The sequence below is a fragment of the Anser brachyrhynchus genome, assembly GCF_964034855.1.
Source record: "Anser brachyrhynchus genome assembly, chromosome: 4".
NCBI lineage: Eukaryota > Metazoa > Chordata > Aves > Anseriformes > Anatidae > Anser > Anser brachyrhynchus.
In genome coordinates, this window is record NC_137698.1 from 68,095,783 (window position 1) to 68,122,804 (window position 27,022).

Below are 27,022 nucleotides of genomic sequence, written 5' to 3' on the forward strand. Positions count from 1 at the left end.
AGGGCAAGTTTGTATCAAAACATAGACATTTTTCATATTTTATGTACTGCTTTATACGAAAAAGTAAATCTTACCTTTTCAAAAAAATAAAAATAAAAATGACAAGATGTGTTCTACAACAAAGCTTTACAGTTTTCCCGCTCTACTCTGCGCTGGCGTGGCCTCACCTCGAGTACTGTGTGCAGTTCTGGGCACCACAGTACAAAAAGGACGTGAAACTGCTGGAAAGTGTCCAGAGGAGGGCTACAAAGATGATGAAGGATCTAGAGGGAAAGGTGTATGAGGAGCGGCTGAGGTCACTGGGCCCGTTCAGCCTGGAGAAGAGGAGGCTGAGGGGAGGCCTCATCGCTGTCTACAGCTTCCTCATGAGGGGGAGTGGAGGGGCAGGTGCTGATCTATTCTCTTCAGTGACCAGTGATAGAACCTGAGGGAAATGGTGTCAAGCTGCGACAGGAGAGGTTCAGGCTGGATATCAAGAAGAGTTTCTTCACTGAGAGGGTTGTTGCACACTAGAACAGGCTCCCCAGGGTCGTAGTCACGGCACCAAGCCTGATGGAGTTTAAGAAGTGTTTGGACTGTGCACTTAGTCATATGGTCTGAATCCTTGGGTAGACCTGTGTGGTGCCAGGAGTTGGACTTGATGATCCTTATGGGTCCCTTCCAACTTGGGATATTCTATGATTCTATTCTATGAGTCTGTGAGTTTTCTTATCACAAGGCACTTAATGTCTTTAGCTATCACATTTAACCTTTTTCTTTCTTTTGTAAGTGGGACTGCAGCTGTCTGGAGAATCCAGTCTTGAACCACTTCTGTCTGTATAACACAGGAAACAACAAAACACTAACTGTGGCTGGGGATTCTAGAGTCTGCCTACTGCATTCAAGGTTCTTAATTAGAAGACAGCAACAGCATTTCTCCCTTGGTATGACCCTATAGACAGATGCAGATGGTCAGTAAACTGTAGTCATCCATTGCCAACTTACAGCTGGTTCATGGGATCCCATCAGGAGAAAATCCAAGGCACTGCCTTGCAGGGTTCAGCAAGCTGTATCCCCAACATGAAGAGTGAACTGCAGCCAGAAGTGAAGTGTATGTCATACCCAGTGAGTAGGGCTTGCTTATCATGTTCATTATGGTCTTCAGATGAGTTATGTTGGAAGTTTTTCTGCTTAAGTTAGGGTAAGGTTTCTGGGAGCCATAGCTAAATTAAGTAATTTGAAAGCTGCAACTAATAGCTACCTGAAAGCATGTTTTGTTGGTAAGGATGGTGCACATCAGTAAGTTTTACTCTGCACATTATGAAGACTGTCAGTGGCTAGTTAATAGAGCTTGGCGGATACTCTTCCAAATGAGAATGATGCTGAACACTTTGTAGTAAAGGATAGCTTAAAAAAGAAAACAATCACCCAAGGATTAGGACTTCATCAATACTTCCAGTTAATATTACATTATACAGAAGCTACCAAATCTTCTGTTGAAGTAAGTTACAACAAAGAGCCCGTACAACTTGCCCTCATGCCATACAAGTGATCATCGGGCGGCACGTCTAGCCGTGTCCCTCCCAGCTGCAAAAGGGGATTCACATCCACCACTGTGTTTGCCATCAAGGCAAGGGCCAAACCCCAATCAATCTTTTGTGGCAGTGGGGACAAGTTCTTACTAACGCTGCCAGCGTTAACGTCGAGCGTGAGGGGAGACAAAATGGCTGGCTTCCTACCCCCTGCTCTCCAGAGAGCACAACCCCACGTGTACTGCCACACAAACGGACACTCGCTTTGTCTCGACCTCCTGCCGCGGTGTGGCTCGCTGCAGCCGGGCACCCCCTCACCCTTTCCCCTCTTCTGGCCAGTGATTTCCCAGCAGGAGGGCGGCATGGGCCCGGCTGCGGGGAGCAGGCTTTCCCCGCTCCGCCCGTCCGCCGGGAGCCGTCCCTCCCCGGCCGGGGTGGGGCCTGGCGGTCACCGAGCTCCGGCGACTGCCGCTGGAGGCGGCGGCGGCCCGGGGCACATCCCCCATAAAACCCCCCTTGCTCCTCTCGCTCCTGTGTGTCCTCACTGCCTCCCCCGGCCACCTTGCGCGGCGGCTTGGCCATGGCTGGGCGCCTCAGCGCTGCCAGCTAGTGCCGGGGAGCAGCTGGGCGCCGCGCCTCGCACGGACGGAGCTGGTCTTCTTCATCCCGCAGCCTCCTCCTCCTCTCCATCTGCCGCTTTTCGCTCCTCCTCGGGGAAGTCCGGACTTTCCCACCCGTGTGTGCACCAAGCCCGACTTTCCCTTCCCTCGCTGCACCGCGATCGCACTTTTTTCCCCTCTCCTCCTCCTCCTCCTTTTTCCTTCCCCTCGGGCCGGGCGGGCTCGCACCCCTTCACCGCCGAGGATGCGGGTGTCGCTGCTCAGCCCCTTGCTCCTGCTCTCCCTCGGCTGCAGCCGAGGCTCCGCCGAGCTCCCGGCGGCCCGAGCCAAGTGCCCGACCCGCTGCGATGTCTCCAAGTGCCCGAGCCCCAGCTGCCCCAGCGGCTACGTCCCCGACCGCTGCAACTGCTGCCTCATCTGCGCCGCGGGCGAGGGGGACTCGTGCGGCCGCAAGGAGGACCCCCCCTGCGGGGACAGCCTGGACTGCCGCTACCCCATGGGCAAGCGCTTCGCCAAGGGGGTCTGCCAGTGCAAGCTCAGCGCCCAGGTGTGCGGCAGCGACGGCCGCACCTACGACAACGTCTGCCAGCTGAAGGCGGTGAGCCGCAAGGCGCTGCAGCACGGCCTGCCCGCTGTCGCCCAGGTCCAGAAGGGAGCCTGTGAATCGGGTAGGAGCATGGCGGGGTCTGCCTGGGGTGGGTGGTGTGGGGAGTGCTGCTTGACAGGCTGTAATGAGGGGCTGGGGGCTTCTGGAGGGCTTCGAGGCTCCCCAGGGGCAAGGCAGCTCATCCTGCTGTCAGCATTCGCTGTGGTGCGGGGCAGGGGTTAGTGGGGGGCTCAAGTCCTCTCTGAACGGCACAAATCCCCTTCCTTTGTCCGCTGGGTGGGCTTAGAGGACTGGGAAGGCTGCCCTGGGATAGCATGGCCATAGGCACCTCAGTGCTGTGAATGCTGCTGAGCATGAGGCGTGCGTGGTTTGTCGCATGGCAGTGAGCGCAGGCGTTAGGCTCTCAGGTCGGTCGCCCCTTTTCAAGCCAGGGTGCAAGGCACGCTGTCCGGGCAGTGCTACAAGCTTGCTCCAGTACTGCTGGCATCACGTTTATTTCATTATTGATGCTTGCTAATGGCATCGCCTGCGTGGGCTGTGCTGCAAAACCATGGTGCCATGTCCTGCACAGGGTGCCGAGCTGGAAATGCCTCTGCTCTGGGACTGTCCCTGGGGATGTTATCAGAGGTTAGTTTGATTCCCCTGACACGTATCCTGGCAAGAAAGTGCCTGCTAAAGTAGCGTAGCTCAGACAGTGCAAAAAAAGCACCAGGTAGTATATAAAACATCTAAATGTAGTCTTTTGTCTCTTTTACTTTCTTCTCACAAGAAGTCTTATAGCTAGAGTCTTGTGGAGTTTAAAGGGGGAACGATGCCTGTAAACCTTCCTTATGGTTTAAAATGACGACACTCACGATATCAAGCAGTCTTCTGTTTTGCAATAACATACCAAGGCCTTTGCTTGACCTACGATATTGTAATATCAGTGGTAACTTCAGGCTATAACATCAGAAAGCTTAGTAATCACCCATGTTGGAGTTCTGTTTTGTTTTTTGTTACTAAAATTGGTCACTTTATGGAAGGGCTAACATTGCTAGTTTCTTTTTCCATACTTCCTTGTATATTATTTTAAGGGTGTGCTTCTACTAGCTTTCTAATACCATTCCTGGAAAGAAAAGTCATATGCATAGTGGGGTTTTAAATCATGTATTAGTGCATCCATTATGTCAGGTGAACCACCAACCATTCTGTTTATTCATAGATTGCAAGCTTGCTAAAAATTATTGGGAGGAGTCGGAGGGAAAAGGGCAACTGTTGTTGGCCTTTTAAAACCTTTCTGTGAATAGGAGGGCTTTCATATATCCCACTTTTCTGAGAAAGTAAATGGAGGCAGAAGGAGGGAGGGGGTAAAATGGTATTCCTGAAGTTACTTCTTGGCTTGTCAGAGCCAAAAACTGCTCCAATGCTAGCTGGAGCTGCGATAATCAGTCTCTCCAGTGTTTAGCAATCATAAATTGCTGTTTGTCTGTTCATTTTCTCATAAGCATCCGTTAGCTTTAGTACTCCTAATATTTGGTTGGAACTGATCCACTCAAAATAACAAGAATGTTTAACCAAAATGGGTGAGCTAGCCTGCATCTTAGGCTTACAGAGTGCTTGGGGCTTGGTATACATGACATTTTCTTTAAGGAATCCTCCTGAGTATACTGTTTAATAGGCTTAGGAATTCAGAGCAGTAAGGTAGAGGTAACAATTTTTTTTCCAAGCAACTATTTTAGTGTTCGCTTTATTTTGGCTTTATTTTTTGTCCCAGTAAACCACAGCTTAGATGAAGCATCTGGTTCTCTGTGAAGTTTTAATTTTTTTTATTCAATTCTTCAGCTGCACAAACTGAAGCTCAAAGAAACCAAGTGTCTTGCCCAAGGTCAAACTGAGTTGGTGGTTGAGCCAGGAATAGAACTCAATTATGTTTTTTGTTTTTTTTTTAAACAATAACATGCAATGGCTGTAATGAGAGGCTTTAGAAGAAAATCGACAGTTTAAAATTGCTGTTGAGTTTCTCTATTTTCCCTGTTCATGAAAGAAATCTGGCCTCAGATGACTCAGAGGTTGGAGACCTAGTTACAATGTAAATCCAATTTTACTTAACCATGCATACATTAAAACAATCTTAGGTAATGGTAGCCTTACATAGCATGACTTAGGTTGTTTTCGGAACATGCAATGACTTGGAGAGCAGTTCTTGAAACTTCCGCTTGTGTCCATTTTCAGTTGCTTACCTTGAAGCTAAGTTAGATTCAGGCAGTGATAAACCAAGATAGGCTAAGCAAATTTAGCCCTTGTTTCATAGTGACAGAAGTCTGGTGAATGAGCTCATGAAAAAAGGAGTAGTAGGTACAGAAAGGCAGGGAGGTGTCTAGAATGACAAAGCAAGTGATATTTCCAAAGCTGACAAACCTTAAAATGATTTTTTTCTTATTAAGGACCTGTATTAGCTTGAAGAACACCATGCTACGTTGAAAGTTTTAGATGCAGGGAGCTGCAAGGTGGCGGGCACTGCATGGCGATGCAGGAACTCTGTTATGGGTTTTCTTCAGTGTGCCTGTGTGCTGAAATGGCTATTCATGCAATCAGCCTTATGCATCTGAGCAAACCCATGGACGTATTGAAGACACCGATGGGAATAGTATGCAGAACTTATGGACATATTTAAACTATATACTACATATAATTGTGTGTTTGTTTTTTTCGTTGTTCAACACAAGGTACCTTATGGTATGGTAGCTTTCTGAAACAGCTAGCTTTTACCTGCCTTTTGTCACGTTCTGTCACAAAGACAAAGCAGTACAGGCTAGCGCGTAAGTAGTGGCATAAACATTTATGGAAGACAACCTCTGTAGTCAAAGACCCATTCTTACAGAGATCTGTTTACCGCTATAGCAAATTGAAGTTTTAATGTCACATATCAATCTATTAAAGGGTCAAACTCCTCACCCAACGTGTTCATGAGGTCACCTGCGATTTATTGCCAAATTATGTCAGATTTTTTTTCTTGCACAGAGGGCTGTTTATCAGCTCTCAATACAACATTCTCGGTACAGTTAATAATTCTCTGCAATGTTATTTTGCTAATGGTTTCTTGGAAGGCAGGTCATATGTCAAACAATTTGGGTTTTCTCTCCTAGGATGCAGAAGCAAAGGAAAAAACAAAAAGAATTTGTTTGAAAAATAAAGGTGTTGTTTCATCAGTGCAACAAGGAAAAAAATTAGAAAACCTTTGAGGAAATAAATTCAATAAATTCCAGGAAACAAGACCCATTGGCCTTAATACTGATCTTTCGCAGGGTTCTGCCTGAGAAAGTCTGCCCTCTGCATTGTGAATTGAAGTCATAACTGAAGTCACTGTCAGAAAGCAGTCATGATATAAAACATTACCCATGTCAGTCAAATCTTCGCAAGCGAGGAGTCTAGAAGTTTCATTCCTGAAAAGAAACACTTGAAAATACAGTTAAAATTTGAGCAGGGTCATTGCACACTGTTCTGCCTAGGGCATTTCGAGCGTGCAAGAGTGTAACCTTGAAGATGCAGGGGAATAACTGAGGACATCATTACTTGCATTTCTGAAAAACTGGCCCAGTAAGAGATACTGAGGTCTCCTAATGGTATTATTGTCATCAAAGCTTTACACCTGCCTCCAGCTGTATTTAGGGAAATGCATTGCAGGGTATTAGCTGGAAATAAACTCTAGTCACATTCCTTTACTGATTGTTTTCTTTATGTCTGAGTTTGGTTTGAGTTCCTGCAGGTGAGGATGAACATAGTACAATGTTTGGTATATATTCAGAGTGTAGCACTTCACTGTTTTTGTAAAAGATATCTGACAGGAAAAAGATGTTCTTGTTGCGTCTCCTTAAGAGAGTCACTTGAGGAGGAGGAATAACAAGCTTCTGAAGTCAGTGAGGTGGTTAGGTGTCTGTGCAGGAAGGCATGTGCCAATCTCTGTCTGGCTGTTGTGACTGCTGTACTGCACAAGAAAGCCACTTTGGTGTTGGGTCACAAAATTGTTTTCATCTGTGCATGGTAGACATCCACTGTATAAGCAAGTTGCCTGAACCATAAAGTGGCATTAAACCCACCAAGGCTTTATGGTCAGTGCACAGCTATGCAACTTGATCTTAATGCTGAATTCATCAGAAAAGCTGCCCATGAACCTATGTTTCCAGCAGATGTTTCTGTTTTTTAAGCAGAGACGTTATAATCTTTTATTTGTCTTTTGTTTCTTTCCATGAAAGCGCAGTAGGGACAGTGTTTATCTCTGGTGATCGGATCTGCCAGGTTGCAGTCCTCCCTTAGACATAATAATTTTGCTGAACATACAGATCCTTTCTGAAGCTGGTTTTAGAAGGGTAATGGCGGAACAGCCTCAAAAGAATGAGTTTCCCAGGCTCACAAATTCCTAATGAATTTAAATTTGTGGATTTTGATAAAATGTATTGTCTTTAAGAAGGCGTTGAATACAATTTGGTTTGATTCCACAGGGAATAAGTTGGCAGATATTCAGAAACTTTCGGTCTTCTGCAACTGTAAACAGTTCAAGCTTTATTGTCTTCAGTGAGATAATGACAATTTATTTCTACTAATTTTTTTTTCCAGTTCTTTTCATACTAGTTAACTCCACAAATTTGTTGAAGTTGTTCCTGATTTACATCGGTGCTAATGTGATTGGAGGGAGTCTATTTCCTCCGCAAGAAAATAGATATAAAGCTATTAAAGGAACTCATATGATGTAGATAATGCTACTATCCAAGTCTTTAGCTGGTAATAATGGGCTCTTACCTGATGGTTGCTTAGCTTTAGCCAATTGGATGTAAATCTATAGTAGTTGGAACCCATAGAACTGGAAACGCAAGATCAAATTTAACAGAGTAGACTGAACATCTTTAACTTCAGTTCATACACTTATACCCAAGTCTGGAATTTGAGTTCTCCGTTAGAGGTGCCTGAAAGCTTATCAAGATTTAATCACTTGATTTAAATGGTAGGATGAGATTTCAGATCTGCTGAATCTGGTTGATTTGTGGGTATGGATTGGAAAAAAATCTAGTTATTTTGATTAAGAAAGATGCAGAGAGCTAAAGACTTTGACAATGTACGTTTGTTTTTGCTTCAGGTACAACCTGCTCACAACACTTTTCATGTCTTGGCTGTTCTACAGAGAGTTAATTGCATCATATTCTGCCTTTCTGCCAAGATAAATTAGCTTTGACTGCTGTGATATGATCTTGAACATGCAATAATAACATGGAAAAGAATGGATGCTATTAAGAGACCTTTAAAAAAAATATGCAGGAAATCTCATTAGGTCAATAGGTCAAAAAACCTGAAGCTGCTGTAAAAGTGGAGCTTTTACATTCTCAGTCCAGCAGAGGTCTGAGAGCTGCATGAAACTGAGAGACAGCAAGAATGTCTGGCAGGGGAGAGGAAGGAAAAAGATGTGATTAGTTTTATGTTTTAGTAAGAACAGTAGCTAGTCCTTACCACCTAATGCAAATTAAAGGATAGATTGAAGGTCTGACATAAAACCCTGTTTCTATTGCTCCAGCTGTGACACTTCTTTGAGGATGACTTTATACAGCTTAGGCAACGCTGTACATTCATTCCCTCTTCTGCTTCTCAGGCTGCAATACCTGCCTTTTAAAGCAGATTGAGAACTTCTGATGAAAAGCAGTGGTTTAACAACTGTGCAATGCACTGTTATTTCTTAATAATAACCAACACTTTAGTTCCCTTAAATCAGTCTGTACATCTGAGACCAAGTATTAGTTGCCAGTTACTTCTTCCTGGTCCACAGTTTGAGCTTCCTTGGATGCCATCTAATGTGGCTAAAGCTTCTTGTCACTCCCAGCTTGCAGAAAATGATTCAAGAAAAGTCAGTTTCTATGCAAGCATCTCAAGATTGTAAGTTAGTTTTCAGCAGTATTTAGCCCCCACCAGAAACTAATACGAACAGTTCATCTTTCATCAGGCCAGGAGATCTTCAGCTAGACTTTTCCTTCAAAGTTTGCATGTCTGTTATTCTTGAATCTCCTTTGTTTGAAATTTCCCCTTCCTCCAAGGAAGACAGGTTTGGATTCACCTTCAGGTCTGAGTGTTCATGTTTTCTCACCCCAGCACCAAGGTTCTGGACTTTGCTCAGACAGAAATGGTTTCAGTGTGGTGTGGAAAGAAGAGAAGATTTGCTTCAGTTTTACAGTCTCTTCTCTTTTTTACAGCGTGTTATTTTCTTCCACTCTTTCAATATTTACATTAATCCGCTGTCTCGTTCAGATTTTATCTTTCTGCTTACCCCAAATTGTACCTGGAAAGCCACTGCCACCCATGATGATTGCGTGGTGGTGGGTCAGCAGTGGTGTGAAGCTGAGTTCTTTGGCAGGCTTCCTCTGCTTTTGGCCGAGTGCGGTGCTGTGACAATTTGGCACGGGTGGAACAGTTCAGCACTCAATAGATACAAAGCGTTGTAGTTGCCCTGACTCACATAGAGCTTCACTGATGTACACCAACTGAAAAAAGCCTGCATTCACAATGCTTTACCCCCCACTTTTCTGATAGCTCATCAGCTGAGGGTCCTGCCAACTGATTTTCATAGATGTGTAGCCATTTCTATTATAATAAGTGTGATGATAATACTATATCCTGTCAGTGTACACTGCTGTGTATGCAACCATTTAAAGTCATGTTAGTAGACTTCAAAGGATATACTGCGTAATCTGGCAAGCTGCTTGTGAGCTGAAGGTAAGATCAATCTTCAGTGCCCCAGAAAGCAAAATAAATAAGTGTATTGTGCTTACACGTGTCTGACCTCTGCTATTCCTGTTTGCAGTGTTTCTTTTAAACCAAATACTGAAAGAAGTATATTCAATTGGTTGGAAGGATTTTTCAGAGTGCGTGAGAATGTACATAGAAATAATAGGCTGAATCTGCTCCTGCCAAGTTGTTCCGTCTGTTTATACCATACCATATAAATTTAGCTTGTAAATGTAAGCATGGTTTCTTTACCCTCAAAAGTAAATCCCATGTTCAGTAACAGGAAAAAGAACTCATGGACTTCTATGGAGAAATGCCTAATTGTCTTGATCTGGTTTCTTTAATACTTTCTTCCTTCATACTGGTGGTGTGTCAGTTCCAAAGTTCCTGTCTTTGCTTCAAGATATTGTCTAGATATTGTGCTAATGTAAAGTCCCTCACTTTCTGACTTTGTAGGTCCTTTAACACTTTATTGTGAAAGCCATCTGAAAGACGATGTAAACAATTACAGCTAGCTCTCTGTTACCTAGTTTCTTATGAATTAATTCAAAGAATCGGGTAGATCAGTGAAGACTTTTTTTTTGGAAATAGGTTAGACTCCATGGTGCTGTAATCTTGTAACTCGTAAACAACTTGAATACAAAGGTTTAATCACAGAATCACAGAATCGTCTAGGTTGGAAGAGACCTCCAAGATCATCTAGTCCAACCTCTGCCCTAACACTAACAAGTCCTCCACTAAACCATATCACTAAGGGCTACATCCAAACGTCTTTTAAAGACCTCCAGGGATGGCGACTCAACCACCTCCCTGGGCAGCCCATTCCAGTGCCTAACAACCCTTTCAGTAAAGAAGTTCTTCCTAACATCCAACCTAAACCTCCCCTGGCGCAACTTTCGCCCATTCCCCCTCGTCCTGTCACCAGGCACGTGGGAGAATAGACCAACCCCCACCTCTCTACAGCCTCCTTTAAGGTACCTATAGAGAGCGATGAGGTCGCCCCTGAGCCTCCTCTTCTCCAGGCTGAACAAGCCCAGCTCCCTCAGCCGCTCCTCGTAAGACTTGTTTTCCAGACCCCTCACCAGCTTCGTTGCCCTTCTCTGGACTCTCTCGAGCACCTCCATGTCCTTCTTGTAGCGAGGGGCCCAAAACTGAACACAGTACTCGAGGTGCGGCCTGATGGTCAGTAATACATCTGTAGATATGGATTGGTGAAAGTGACCTTTAAATTAAGAACTATGCAGCATACCAAAATGCACGAGATCTCTTTATCAAACTTCTCTCTTTCTTTTCTGTGTATCTTTCCTTTTTGGGTGATGCCCCATGCCCCCTTTCCTTTTAAAGACTTGGGACTTTATCTGTACCTATTACTATATTATGTCATCTAGAAATAGGCAAATCTAGTACTCCTGAAGACCAGGTGTTGACTTGGAGTACAAGACCTACTGTGAGGTCATTCTTCAGCATGAGCTGAACTTAGAGCAAATCATGGTGGCACAAAGCATTGCTTCTGATAATTTGATGTCATTTAGAAATTAGAATGTAGAGCCTCTTCCTCATCTCACCTACTTAGTAAAAATGGTATTGTCTTATTAACATATCCAATTCTTTCTGCTAGTATAGGTCACCTACAGTCCAGCAGCCCAAGATATAAATTCAACTTCATAGCGGATGTGGTGGAAAAGATTGCACCTGCAGTTGTGCACATTGAACTTTTCCTCAGGTAATGCTTTGAAGTCTTTGAGTTGTAATTGCATAGTTTAATGAAGGTCTAAATATTTTCCTTTTCCTCTGTTTGCAACCAAGTTGAATGGTGTGCTAACTTTTGAGTTCTTGACATTCACAAAGTAATCTGAAACATTACAGCAGACTCGTTTATTCAGAGAAGGAAGATACAAAGATTGTGAAATTGAGGTATAACATGAATAACACAATTCCCAAGTTGTGTTTTGCTCCTGTTTAGTAGATCTACTATATTGGTTTTAGAGTCTTTAAAGTACTTTACATAAAAAATAAGTCTATTTCATCTTTGGATGTCTCTTCAGCCTTAACTAAGATGTGTTGCTTATTAGATTATGTTTAATATCTCCAGAGTTTAAAAAAACAAGTCCAAAAATAAGCTGAAAAAACATAGCACCTTGTTGTTTATTCCACTTTCAGTGAGACATAATGTCAGCTGGTTTTATTTTGTCAGGGAGAACATTAAGAGCCTTGTTGACCATCTCTAACCTATCTAAACACATGAATGATTTCTGATAGGGAAAAATGTTCTAAATTTGCTGACCAAGACATACTGATATTCAGTATTACTGAAGCTGAGAAGCCAGGTTTGATGTTGAGTATTCAAGCCAACCAGCTGTCAGAACAATTTACTGCAAATATTATAGATGTTCCATTACCTGAATATCTCTCTACCCAGGAGATATTTTTACAGGCTTTTTTATTATGCAAAATCAAGATAATCAGGCTTTCTGAGACCTTGCTTTATGCACATAGTCCTATTGGTCTTATGAGAGAACATTAAAATTGAATATGTTCAAGATCTTTGCATTTTATATGTAGTAAAGATTGTTTGTTCTTTCCCTATAAGTAAATGTTTGTCCAGCAGCCTGCTGGGTGCTAATTGTAGCACTGCCTTCTGCCTGGGATTGACTCCAGTTCTTTAATGCTGAATAGCCCAGAACTTTCAAACAATTTCCTAATACGGACCACATCTTGGAAGAAGGAAGAATTTGTGGACCTTTTCTCATCTCCTGCAGCATTTTCTGTTCCCCTAACAAATTTAAGGTCATAACGTCAATTGTTCACAGAGAAAAGTCATAGTACTCTAAACAGTTTATAAAGTCTTAGCTGTCTATATTGCAACAAACGTCATTCTCTACCAAATCTTACCCATTGTTAGTGTTTTTCATTTCTTTTGTCTTTTGCATTCCCAGTCCTTTCAGTCTCCAGACATATTTTTTCCTGCCTTTCTCCACTTGTGCTTCATGATTCCCTGAGACGTCACCTCTTCCTTTGCTCCTCTGTCCAGCCACAAGGTTCCTCTTTGTCCTTGGTCAGCTTTTTCCCATTAGAGGATCAGTCCATTTGTCAGCCTTACTATTGTCATTTTCTTCCCATATGGAAGCAGCAATTAGTGGGTCAGATGGGCTCCTCCTCCTTCCATTTTTGTCACCTAGCTCCTCTGCAAAGAAACCTATGAAGATAGAATTGGAAACCAAAGGAAAAGGACCATGCCAGGCATCCAAAAAGCTCAGTTTCTATCTCCCTGGCTGACTGCAATCAGTCTGCAAGAAATACTTTCTCCATCAATGTGTTTTTTTTGTGGGGTTGTTGTTTGCTTTGGTAATGGTTATAACATCGGTGATCAAATGCTTTGTTATTGGCTAGAAGGTGGTAAATGATTTCTGATGTAATCATCTCTAAGTTATGTTTCCCTTTTGAGTTACAATTACTTGCTTCTTGTATAGGCACCCTCTCTTCGGTCGAAATGTCCCACTTTCCAGTGGATCAGGGTTTATTATGTCTGATTCTGGTTTAATTGTGACCAATGCCCACGTGGTGTCAAGTACCAACGCTATATCAGGGAGACAACAGTTGAAAGTGCAGCTACAGAATGGAGACACCTATGAAGCAACCATCAGAGACATTGACAAGAAATCTGACATTGCAACAATAAAGATTCACCCTAAGGTGGGTAGCAAAAAGACCTGGATGAATTAATTTGGTAACTTTATCTCAATTTCATTTAGTGCAGACATATTGACTGGAATATGTACTTTAGGGATTCCTTGTCTGGAGACAACAATGTACTGAACAAACAGTTTCTCTTGGGCTGGAAAAAATTTCCTCTCTTAGAATTAAATTACTTTGTCTTTTGTACTAGAAAATGCTTAAATAAAAAGGGGAGGGAGATTGGAATATAGCTCAGCTAGTATGTGGCCATATTCTCCTGTCTTTACCTGAAGACACAGGATGTCTTAGTTAATCATTCTAGCTTAGAGCCAGTACATGCCCTGGCAGGTAATGTAGGGGGAGTGGCAGGCTGATCTCTAGCTGGTTTATATGCTGTTTCCAGGAGGAGGAGGGAACAATCTGCTGGAAAATGGGGAAATCTGGTTCAGACTCTTGTTAACATTTTTTCTGGAATTACTGCTGCTAGCAGTTTGTTTCTGAAGACAGTTTAAGGCAGTAATGCCCTGTAGTATACTAATGGTATCTGATGTAAGTTTTGGGCATATGCTAGAGAGTTACATTAATGTAATGGAAAGTATGTGTTCCTAAGTTCATGCTAGTTTTTTATCTTTCTAAGCAAGTTACTATCAATATAAACTAATGGCTGTTTCTTTCTTCTGTGTTTTATTTAAGAAAAAATTGCCAGTATTGTTACTGGGGCATTCTGCTGATCTGAGACCAGGAGAATTTGTGGTGGCAATTGGAAGCCCTTTTGCCTTACAGAACACTGTGACAACAGGTATTGTCAGCACTGCTCAGCGAGATGGCAAAGAACTTGGCTTGCGGGACTCTGATATGGATTACATTCAGACAGATGCTATTATCAATGTAAGTACTAGGTACAAGAGAAACTGAGCTTCACAGTCCTGGGACTTTGAAATCCCTCCCTATTTAACAGATAAATCCACCAAATGAACCCTGTGTTTGAAATCAGTGATAGGCACTTATTTTTATAAGACTACACACTGTCTGTTAGTTGCACTCAGGCATTAATGTCATAAAAGGGATGTTAAATAAAAAGGACCTCTCTGAGTTTGTCCATGAAGATGTTACATATGACAGACCCATCTCATTCTGTAGATCTTGTGCAGTAAGACATGATTATATAGACCCACAGTAAATCAACACATTTCTCTCTGTGCTTGTTCAGCTGGTCTGGCCCAGCATACTGTAGAATAGAGCCAAAGTTTCTTTCATCTCCATCCATTAGAACCAGATGGAGCAATCAAGTTGATAGCATCTGCTTGAATTTAATATGAGAACACCAAGGTAAGAACTTAAGAAAAAGTTTTTTTTCTGTTGTTTTTCTTTAAGGAGACTAGGGGGGAGGGAGGGTGTTTTCATGTTTTGTTTTCCCTTTGAGCATCACATAATTCAAATAAGAGTCTAGATGTAAAAGAAGTTAAACTTTGAAATACTCTACAGAGTTAAAGCCCCCTAGTGTTGCCTGTTGTATAGGAAAACATGAAAATAATACCTCTTCAGATCTTCAGCTTGGAGAGATCCAGAGTGCTTCAGCGAAGTCCTTGGGTGTGTGTATAACTTGTAGTGATTCTAAAAAGAGCACTGCATGCATATCTGAGGTGGGAAATGGCCCGAAATTTTACAGCTTAAATCTGTTATACATTAAAAGAAAAATACTTTCAGCATTTATTTGCTGGACTTCGATACCAAATTTCACATAAACACTAAGCATTATGACTCATTTACACATGCAAAGCTCCTGACAAATATGTATTCTGACAGAGCTGTTGAGATAAATTTTATGAAAAAACAAGGGTAACTACACTTTTGTGCTAAGATATGACATAAAAATGAACTTTTTGAAAAAGGTCTTTGTATGATTCAGAAGCTGAAGGTCCTAAGACATGTAATTGGAATTAATTTTTTCAGTTGTAAAAAGAAGACAGGAAAACTTATGCAAAATGGTTTACTTGGAAGCACACACTGAATTGGTGGCAGAGGCAAAATTAGAACATGGGATTCTTGACTTCACGCCTGTGCACATTCCTCAAGATCAGACTGCTTCCTTGCATATACTTAGGCATTCACTGCACTCAAAAGCTAGTGGACAAGTTTACACAAGGATAACAGTGCATCAGATAATACTAGAGCAAATGGAATACTGATAGTAGAGTAGGTAAGAAAAATGACAACATGTGTAAGTTGCCATCAGAGACCACAAAACATGAAGATAGTCCCTGGCATAGGGATGCTGTGTACTTAGCTAATGCACTAGTTTTCTCCTGAGAATGGGAGGAGTTTGAGTGCTGGTCTACTTAGAGCATTCCTGTGGCTTAGCCAAGACGTTACTGTAGGAATGTGCATGCAGCTGCCTTCTGAGAAATGCTAGGACAGCAGGAACATGGAGCAGGAGAAAACAGGGCCATAAGCTCCTAAATGGAGCTATATTGCTTGTGCTAAAGTTCTTTCACTAAGCAGATCCTTCAAGCAGAGGACAAGTGGATCAAAGATGGTAGGCTGAGCAAGGCTGAAAAATCAGTCTCAATTCTTTTGTGTCAGTGAGACATAAAACAAACCAAGCGTGTAACCTCTGATCACTGACAAGGTACATTGTAAGAAACTGATCTCTTTGTTTAAATGTGAACTTTGAAGCTTATTTTAAAACTTTAATGTCTGTTTTACTGTTCTGAGAATCTATAAGGTTTGTTCAGTGCTATCTAAGTGTAAACAGTTTATATGGCTCATGTTGCTGTCATGCATCACTTAGCTTTTGTTTATTTTGAGTGGTAAGTTGCTGCTTTTGGCTGTTCAGTAGACCTACTTGAAAAGTCTGGCCTTGCTCAAAAGCAAACTTGTTGAGCCAACATGAAGATGGACAAGGAAATTCTCCAACTCCCACTTCCTGTAGTCCTGTTGGATGTTTCCTTTGAAGGACATTAGGTATTAGGTAATTTCAGATTGCTCAGAGCTGCTATATGCTCTCCCTAGAGGGAAGTGCTTCTCAGTGGCTATTAAATCAGTCCTTATGTAGAACCTACCTCATAGGTGATTAAACTTCCAAAGCACTGTGTTCTCCCCAGTGGAAAATGAGAGACTGACAGTGCCACAAACCAAACTGATGAATAAAACTACTTAAAAACTGTGCATATGCTGAATGTACCTCAATTAAATATAACTTTAACCAGCAATTACTTGTTTCAAAACCTTGTTCTAACAGTATTTAGAATAATCAAAATACCCATTTTAATTAGTGATTTAGTGATTCTTCTTTAAATTTAAGGCAGAACAATTTTGAGTTTTAAGTTACTGCTCCTAGCTTAATGCCATTTACTGAAAAGGAAAAAAAAATCCTAAGAGATGTGAGCAGGTGGGGTAAAACCTACTTGTAATCTTCTGTGATCAGTACTGAATCCTTCAGTGCTGCCTAAGAAATGTCTTGCTCTCTTTCAATTGCTTACAAACAAAATACTACTTGAAATGCAATCTTCATTTCCTACAGTGAAGCAAAAATTTATTGTTCCCTTATGTCATTTTTACAGTATGGCAACTCTGGAGGACCTCTAGTTAATCTGGTAAGTCCAGGTGACTTCTTTTTTAAGAAAGTGTTTGAAATAAGTGGAAGAATATTTCTTTCAAAAGGTTCAGAGACTACACCAGCTTCCAGCTATTCAGGCTAATGGTGGGCAGATAACCTGAAGCTAATACAAGCAACGCAAATTGAGTTTCAGTTCATACACCTTCAAGAAACATTCCCCTGTAGTGTACAGGAAATTTTACACAGCAATGAGGAAAATAGGTTCTGGTAGGAGCAGTTATTTTCTTTCATGCTCTGAAACCTGGGGTACAAGGCAAAGATGGGACTTGTTCAATCTACACAACTGCTTTTAAAATAGATTACTTAAAACCAGCTCTGATTTTGTAGATCAGTGAATTCTGACTCCACTGCCTGCTTGGCAGAGAGGAAATCTTGATGAGTGGTTGGATGTACCTTGGATGAACAAACTGTACTGTAATCTCTCTGGCCATCACAGATAAATGTGAGAGGGATTGTGAATCAGAGCCCAGATCCTCCCTTAGAAGTAATGTTTATTTCTTGAGTGATTACAACACTCTACAGTTACTTACACCAGACTTTAAAATGAAAGGCTAGGTTGTGAGCTGAATCCTGTCACTTAGGAGCACATTAATTGAGTGCTGTCTCCCAACAGGATGGTGAAGTGATCGGAATTAACACCTTGAAGGTTACAGCTGGAATTTCCTTTGCTATTCCATCAGACCGCATCACTCAGTTCCTTACAGAGTCACTTGACAAACAAAATAAAGGTAAGGTCTGCAAGATACAGTGATGTTGTTATCTTCCAGTTATTACTCTAACCTGAAGTCCAGGTGAAATGCAAAAAGGCAGAGGTCTGGGATCCTACTGCTGGAAGAAGTAACATTATTTTACCATATAGAACACCTTGGACTTGAAAATAGAAGACTTCTTCATAGAAGAGGGAGTGTTGCTTTATTATTAACAGCCCCAAAGAGTAGATATTACTTGTGTTAATCTGGGGAAAAGGACCTCTGTGGTCACAAATGAGTCATGACAGTCTCAAATGACCTTGAGACCAGATGGTGACTCAACGAGTCTTCTCCTCCTCTTTCACATATTGTCCAAGCGAAAAGGATATTAAGATGTACTGTGGACAATAAGGAGCAAACTCATAAAACATTTATCCAACAATGGTTTGTGGTGTGCACGTTATCTGTTGTTGATCTTTCTTTGCCCTGGTCATCTATGTCTGTGCTATGTAACTGAATATTGTGATAGATCCTCAGACCCATGGGGAAGAACAACTACGTGCTAATTCCTAAAGAACTATGTGGGTTCTATCGGGATTCATAGGAGAGAAAAAAAATATCTCAGAACCAAAGAACATATACTTCTAAATGTATCAGCGACTACAGTGCTCTGGGCTTTTCATATGTGCCTCGTGTCTAACACTGTACTAGTAGGTGTCATAGTATGTGCTACACAGCCAACGTTGATCTAGCAATACTTCATCCAGGCCAAACCTTTTACCTTGTTTGCCAACTTATCTGTCCACACGCTACTCATCTTTCTTCATGACTGCTGGCTGCTGCTTTTCTTGAATCTTTTTGATTTTAATCTTCTCCTCCTCAGTTCATCCAGTTTCTGATGCCAGAATTGCTTCCCTACACCATTGTCCGCTCAGTGTTCCATCAGACACTTTTAATTCAGAAACTTCCCTTAGAGACTTCAAAGTTATGCATCTGCCTATATATTTGAGACCATCACTGTTCTGACTGGGTTTCCTTCATTCAAGCTTTGCTGCGTTCCCCAAATCAGGTTGCTTTCCCTTGTTGATTTGGAAAAAAATGATGAAAATAGTTACTAATTATGTACTGAAAAGGGCATTTCAAGGTAGCTGACATAATTTTACTTCAGTCAACAAGTCAAAAAATTGTTTCTTTACTCAGTTTACCAACTGTTCCATTTCTGTTGCCTTCTGAGAGAAGCAGCCTATATTGTTGGTGATGCTGCCCTGCAGAACCAAACTGCTCGCTCCAAGACAAGGCAGAGTGATGGTCTACCCTGCAGGTTATAGAGGCTGAAAGCCTACCACCTGCCAGCGGGTTCTTGGTCACTGTGGCTGGAAGGTGAAGGCTGGATATGCCACCACTGAAACAAGCCCTCTTGTTTCCTTAGGCACCCTCAGGCACCTTTGCTTCTGCAAAGTGGTGTACCTGCTAGGCCCAGCTAGAGGACCTAGAGATGGTACCGCCTATGGACCCCTAAAAAAAATAGTGAAGGATTTAAGTTTAGGTGGCATGTGACACTCATGATTTTTGATGCTTCTTTTTACCCTGTAATCAAAAGAAAAGGATTCACACTGACTCTTAGCATCATCAAGTTCCACTGCTTGGCATAGGCTCTTGGCACAGGCAATTTTTTTTATTTTTTTTTTTTACTTATTGAAGAACCCTGTACTTTCACTTCAGTTAGAAGAGTAGTCATTTAAAGCCCTTGATGCATAGAGGAGGAGAACTTCTAGCAGATATTTTCATAATGTCTGAAATTTAGTTTGCATTTTTTAGGCATTTGGTAATAGTTTTAATTTTTGTTTTATAGACATTATTTCTTGTCATAAAGAATTTATGTAAGTAGAATTTTTGGGATGTTTTTATCATGCTTTATTTTGCTCCAGTTACATTTCAGTAGTTTCAGTGGGATCCACCCTTATGGTACAATTAGGTCATAGAAATAAGTTTAAGGGTATTACCATCTTGCTGTAAATATCATATTGCCTGAAGATGATAAAATTCCCAGAGGAAACATCTCTTTCCAGATTCACTTTGGCTTATAGGAGATACTCAGGGTATCATTAAATAAGTCTGATTTGAGTCTTTTAAATTTCAGTTGATCAGTTAACTGCCAGTTTCATGTAGAAGGCATAAATTCTCGAAGTCTCATCCGTTATATACCTGGAAATATACAAATATATAATCTACCTAAGTACGGGGCATGGCGGAAGTAGAAGAGAATGGCATTTGAATGAATTATCTAAACATTCTTTGTTACCTAATGTATTGTATGGTTGATACGTTAGAAATTATTTTGTATTTTTGACCAAAAAATTACTGTGCTTTGTACAGATTATGCTTACTGCTTGAAAGGTCTGAAACTTTGCTAATTTTGCTAATTTTGAATTTAAGTCATAATGTCAACCTACTTCTATAGTTAAGAATTCCTAAACTGGTGCATGAAATTAAGTGTTTCCATCTATGTCTCAATTTTAATCATCTGTGTGTTGTGTTTTTACGTGTGGAAATCAGTCTATATATTTTGGCATTCACTTTTTTTTTTCCTTTTTTACTTCAGTGCCTTTTGCTAGTAACCAATAGGAATTTCTTGCTATTGAATAAATTAAGCTATACAGTTTGTATTGAAGATACACTGCACATAATTCAGCATTATAGATTGGAGTTATTTTTCCTGATTTCTTTTTGACGGTGGAATATCTTTTGTAAGTGCTTTCAGGACTGCTCATGCAACCTGCAAGATGATCTAAGTGTAAAAGGAGCAAGTGGAGAAGTAGGAATTGTGTTTGCCATTTGAATAAAGAGTGCAGGTTTCGTTCCTTCACTCAGACCTTGGTGATATCCTGGCCCCACTGATATTAACTGTAGTGGGGATGCTCATGTGACAGATGTTCATGTCCATGAAGAGTCTGAGTGACTGACTCCTTAATTTAAATTTATTGGTTCTTTTTGCTAGTTTATAAACACTTCTGTCTTCAGCCTCTGTTTATCTAGCTGGTTTGTATATCTATATACAATCTATGTATACTGTTAGAAGCATCAGTTAAAAACAGCTTAACAGTAAAATAAATGCTTTCCTTACTGTGCAACAGAAAGCTCCTTAAATAATGAACTGCATCTAGATACTTGATGTCAGCTGCTTGTCACTTTCTATTAACACAAAACAGATTTAATTTTAAGCTGATGGCTGAGGCTAGTTTACTTGACTTTGTACCACTGGAATCAGTGTTCAAGCTGACCAGGTGTTCACAAAAACTAAATGTGATTTGAATCTCTCCCTCTGCCATGCTCTACTAAAACTTTAAGCTGCAGTGATTTCACAATCGTCCAGCCTGACTGTTGTAATATATTAACCTTCTTTTAACCTCTGCTGGGACTTCACGCTGGTTGATGTGCTTATTAAATGCATGACCTCCCTTTATTCCGGTTCTCTCAATTATTTTTTTCTTCTGCCTCGTGATTGCACAAATTGCCAAAATGACAGGTTTTGAGTCTTTTTATTTGCAGAGGAAATATAATATTTGGCAGGTAGTTCCAGGTGCCACATATTGTTTTGCCTGTATGACTCAATCCTGACCCATCACAAGGCCCCTTGTGATGATAAGATAGTATAACTGGTTGTCTGTGCCCATTCAGTCTCTGTTCATATTTCTAAAAAACAAACAAACAACAACAACAAGCAGTCAATTTTACTTGTTCATGAAAACTTAGCGTAAGACTTTTCACTTGGCTTAAATTGGATGGACATGAGCAAAACAAAAGACTTAAAACTTTCTTTACTTTTCTTACCGGAAGCTTTCTGGTTTACAAAATGACAGTGATTGGGAAGGGGAGGAATCTAGATTCTGCAGCTTAAATAACCCATAGCTCATAGCTTATTGTTTGTATTCTGCATTGCACAGGCAATGACTGACAGCAAAGTATTTAATGCAGACAGTAAACTGTCCCGAGAGAATATGTCATCTATGTGGTTGACTGCAGTCTAAGGAAGACAATTTCACAATTTCATCATTTAACTGTCCACATTGCAAAAAGGGGTGGAGGTGGGGGGTGGGGTATTTTTCAGGTATTGGAGTTACCATTTTTAGGTTTTGTTTTGTTTTTGTTTTCTTAAAGTGAACATTTAAAGATTTGTATACCCTGTGTAGACTTGTGAAGCACTATGAGTGTGCTAGTTCATGGCTGTGCCCAAAGCTTATGAGACTTCAGTTTTGAGTAATAGGACATCGTCATGATGCTTCTGCTATAGCTGATTGTGATCTCATTAGTTTCACTAATACAAGAGAATACAAGAGAGACAGAATATTTCAGGGAAAAGCAGAGATGACGGTTACAGATATGACTGTCTAGAGTGTTGTAAATTCCCTGTTTTAGTACTCAAGATTTTCACTGACATTAATGGGAATATTGGACATGCGTAAAATTTAGGACTAATTCTTTTACTTGGGACTATTTTTCTTGGAAAGAATAAGAGTTAGAGGAGGCTCTACAACTCCTCTTCAATCTTTTTCCTCACATGAGAATATAGGGAAGCTCAAAGAAATTGTGGAGTAGTTATGCTGGAACAAGTAAGGGGAAATATTGTTTCATACCGGATATAACTAACTACTGAAGCACTCACTCCAGGAAGTCATCAGACTGCATTTGTTCACAAAACAGCTGTGCAATATCATGACTGCTAAAAGGCAACTACAGGAGTTTGGTGCTGTTCCTGAAGGAGTGAATTTGGATGATTTAAAATTCTGTAGAGTCCTGGGTAAGGTCTATGCTGTTGTTTTGTTATTTTTTAAACTTACTTTTCATTCTTTGGAGTAGAATTCACCGTGAGCCTTTCAGTTGCATCTTTATAAGGCTGTCTTTTCTCTGAAAGGTGGAAATTTCCCTTTCTTTAAATCCCATTTCTACAATTTTAATGAGGATACTGTATGATTAAATTGTTTTGACCAGTTTCAGATGAAATGGTAGTTGGTTATAAAATCTTCTATTTACTGAAGTCGTATGATACTAAATCACTGAATTTTTCCTGAATTTCCTGAAGGAAAACTCTTACAAAGCATAAATGAGTTTCTCATACTTGCTGGCAGAGAGCAGGATTGTCATTCCATATACCAAGGTTAAGTGAAAGAAAAGATGGGCTCAGTATAGATGTGTATGACTCGTTTTTAGATTTGATACTTCCTGTTTTAATTGACAAGTACTTTGGGGGAAAAATAGTTATATTTGCAGTATTTGTCTGAATTTCTTCAATATTTTTTATGTTATTTTCAGATAGCAAGAAGCGTTTCATTGGCATCCGAATGCTGACAATAACACCTGCGTAAGTATCTTGGAAAGGTAATCTGTATGACTATGCATAGCATCAATGGCAAGATACGTTGTGGTTCAGAACTCTGCCATTCAGCTTTTGCTATAAATCTCCAGAGAATCCAGAAGTATGTGGATTACACAGTTAGCTTCTTGGAAGCCTGTTAACATTTTAATTGTATTGGTGAAATGTGTGTTCTCAGACTTGAAAAAGCACTGCCTCTAAATACTGGGAATTGTGAATGACCTATTGGAAGCTGAGGGAAATTAGGGAGGGCCTGAATACTTCCTTTTGTTCTTGACAAGGATGTCTGCAGTGACACCAGGTTTTAGGTGTTATTTAAACAAGCTGCTGCATTCAGGTTACTCTGAGTGCCAGTAGCAGATTAGCTGCCTGAGGGTTTGGTGACGTTTTTTTCAGTGCCAGTAGAGGCTATATGAAGTGAGATTTTATGTCTAACCACAAATTGGGAAGAAAGTAGTTGCTAAAATTCAAAACTAAAGCTTCATGCTTACATGTTAACAAAAGCAGGATATGGACACCTTCCTCCTATTTTTTTATTTTATTTTTTTACTCTTTTCTTTCTCATACTGCTTTGTGTCTTGCTGTTATCCAGACAGATCCTGGGATTACAAATGAGGGTTCTTACACTTTTGTTCTTTCTCAGCAGTAGGCACGTTTCCAAAGTGGCAGTAGACTAAAAAATTAAACAAGACAATTTCCAGCTGGGCTTGTAGTAAAGCCATCTTTATTTATTGAGTTAGACTCTTGCAATCTTCCCCAAAGTGTCAGATCCTCAGCTGGAACAAATCAGTGGAATGGCATTAACATCACTGGACTGCCACCAATAAAGAGGAACTCAGAATGTTTCTCTGTGTAACTATGACATGAACACAACGTGAGATTTTACTGGCTTTGAGGTGTCTAATGAACCAGTGTAAGATGTCTCCAGGCCTATTTTCAGGAAAAGGCTATTTCTTTCCATGTGTTTGCTTTAGTCATGTAATTATGTTAGCTTTCTTAATAAAAAATAAAACAAAGTGAAGCTCTGTGCAGCCATTTGAGCTTCCTTTCAATCTGAGGGATCCCAGGTTTTCATGACTGACAGCAGAGAAATCCATCATTAGTTAAAAATTCTCTGTTTCTGGAAGTGGGTTTTAATCCACACAGTACACAGAACTGAAATAATGTTGTCATCTCAGAAATTAGAGGATGTTTTTAGTGCCTCTATTTTGCAGCTGGTTCCTGTCGTCTTTCTTTAAAAAGGCAAGCACAACCTGTTTTATATGTGAGAAAATTTGAGGAAGATGAAGTTTCCCTGGAAAACTCACAGTTCTAATCTCCTACGTGATGACTGAAGTTGTCAAAAGCTATGTTGTTATATGAATTAAGACTATCTTGTAAAATGTAAAAATGCAAAAACATTAGCAAATTTCTGCATTATCGCCCATGTTAACTCTTTAGGGCAGAAATGTCTTTTGCCTCTGTAGCGCGTAGGACACAGTGCTACTATTTCTGTGCTACATTCATTTTTAGTCACAAACATTTGAGAATAAATAAATTTGAGATTAAATATGAATTTTTGAATGCTACTGCTTTTGTAGTGGAATCAAATGCTATGTGATTGTGTTCTTTTTAGCTTGGTGGAAGAACTGAAACACAATAATGCTGATTTTCCTGATGTCAGAAGTGGAATTTATGTACACGAGGTTGTTCCGAACTCACCTTCTCATAGGTATGTAGAGCACATTATTCTCTTCATCATAAACAAATTTCCAAATAGATATTAGTAGGTAGTATTCCTATTCGTATTCAAGTACATCATTATAGCAGTCTTGATTTCTGTTTAAACAATTTAAAATAGTGCCTGTGGGTTTAAAAAAAAAAAAATTGTGCTAAGATTCTAGTGCAGTGAAATATTCCGATACCAGAACTATTCTAAATGACACCAGGCAGTATTGAACAGTGTGCAAATTTAAACAACATCCTACATTTAATGAACCAAATTTGTGTTGGAAAAGTATGTTGAATATTTATAAATAGAAACTTGGACTGAGTTTAAACAGGAAACAGGATAGCACTCACATAAGATATTGTCTGAACTATTGTCTGAGACAATGCTTTATCTTAGAGGAAAAGACTATTTTACAGAAAAACCGGAAAATAAATAGCATTTCTATAAATTATTTCAGGAATTATTGAAAAGATGCAAAGGCAATAAAATTGGCCATTGTGGCCTACCTTTGAACAGCAAGAGAAAAATAATTTGCCTATTGTTCAGTTGGTACACCACTGCTTTTCTTGAAATTTTGATAGTGTTCGATTTCCAATGCCTGACGTACATACTCTAGAGATAAAAACATATTCTTGTAAATGGATGGAGTGAGGAAGTCTTGGCTAAAAGTCTTTTCTATTTCTCCTCTGCTGTAGTTTTGATGAAGACAAAGAGAATTAGACTACTTTAGCTGTTGGTCTGTTTTCTGTTTTAGAAGAAAATCCTCAATGAAATATTGCAAGACTAACTTTGCATTTAGCAGCACTACAGTTTATTCTGTTCCAGTCAGAAGGGTGAAATTCCGCTTCAGTGGAAACTAAAACACACAAAAATTCATTTCATCAGCCATAGAGGTGGTGAGTTTTGGTACTTCTCTACACAGAAGGCATACTTACTGTCTGTTTCTTCTGTCTTTGCAGAGGAGGGATCCAAGATGGAGATATTATTGTTAAAGTCAATGGGCGTCCTTTGATGACTTCCAGTGACCTGCAGGAGGCTGTGATGAATGAATCACCTCTACTACTTGAAGTCCGAAGAGGAAATGATGACTTGTTATTTAACATTGAGCCTGAAATTGTCATGTAAATAGAATTGAGGAAGCTCCCACCATAATTAAACTCACTTATTCTGGAACACTAGATACCTCCTTTACAGCTACAGTAATTATACTTCCTGTTGACTAATGACAAGGTGGACTAACTTAATTGCCTGAACCATTTCTGTACATAGTAGCTAGAATGAATTCAATTATGCCACGTATTGCAGGTTTGACTTTCAAAGCAATTTAAGACACAGGTTCTGGGGTTGGGGAGGAGGAAAGTAAGTTTTGGGTAGCTGATGGAAATGGTGCCTACTTCCAGTTTGAGGAGATTTCAGAGCAGGTTTAATTCTTCGTTTTGAAAGATGAAAATACAACTGGAAGCTAGAAAACACGCCAAAGGGGTAAATTATTCTTAAATTACAGTCATAGCTGCAGCAGAACCAAGCTATTGCAATTGAGCTTTTTTTTTTTCTGTATAACTTCTTCAATGTGAAACTACTATTGGCAAAGCTTGTATTTGTTCTTAGTGCTTGTATGCTACATGTCAACGCAGGTAGATTAAATCTGTAAATATCAAAAGGAACAAAAATGGTATCAGGCTATAGAGTGTTACACCTAGGTCATGCGATTTTGGAATATAGTAAATGATTCTTATAGAATTAATGCCTTATATATAAATCAAAACAATGTGCTGAACAAAGTTAAGTTTGAGAAAGTGCACAGTTTTTTTAAAAAAATTGATACAAATTAGTTTTGCATTTTACTGGTAAGCTTTGCTGTAAAATTGTTATACTACTTTTGGCTTGTACTGTGTAAGTTTCTACTGTAAGGAGATTAAAGTTTACACAAATAAAGTGTTGGTGTAAACCTCTTTTTAAACAAGTGTTTTCTACCTTCCCTATTCTGTCAGACTGGAATAGACTCTCTCAAGCCAAAATCTTCTTGCAGAAAATTGGGCCCTGATGCTATGAAACCCCTTTGCAACCCTATGGTATGATTATTCAGCCCGTATTTAGGCTATGTTTAGAAATGCTTTGTACACAAGTCATTTATTTACACTATTTTTTTCCCATATTTATGAATCATGCTTTGATGTCATTTAGAGACTATCTAGCTGGGTTCCTGTTATGCTCTATTCTGCAAAGACGTGACAAGAAGCAGAAAGGAAGCACTATTAACCTCCAGCTAGAGCATGTGAGATATGTGTAATAAATACAGCACAGAAATTGCTGAAAGCTAAATCCAGATCTAATTTTGAGGCTTAGGATACCTATCTTCTTTCTTAGTGAATATTGCTACCATTACCAAAGAGAGAGACAGCAAGTATTTATCTAGAGCATTTTATACATCTAGCTGTGGTTTCTAGACTTGCGTCTAGATTACTTGTGTCTTTA

The 27,022-nt window shown here is 40.2% G+C and overlaps 1 protein-coding gene across 1 annotated transcript; it reads left to right on the plus strand.

Moving 5' to 3' along the window:
- The first annotated feature begins 1,943 nt into the window (after nt 1-1,943).
- On the plus strand, nt 1,944-26,510 carry HTRA3 (HtrA serine peptidase 3). The gene is made up of 9 exons (XM_080592206.1): nt 1,944-2,799; nt 11,106-11,205; nt 12,953-13,175; nt 13,851-14,045; nt 16,721-16,753; nt 17,390-17,504; nt 22,776-22,824; nt 24,452-24,547; nt 25,507-26,510. The coding sequence occupies exons 1-9, from the start codon at nt 2,376-2,378 to the stop codon at nt 25,670-25,672; spliced, it is 1,401 nt and encodes a 466-aa protein (XP_080448332.1). The 5' UTR covers nt 1,944-2,375; the 3' UTR covers nt 25,673-26,510.
- The last annotated feature ends 512 nt before the right edge of the window (nt 26,511-27,022 follow it).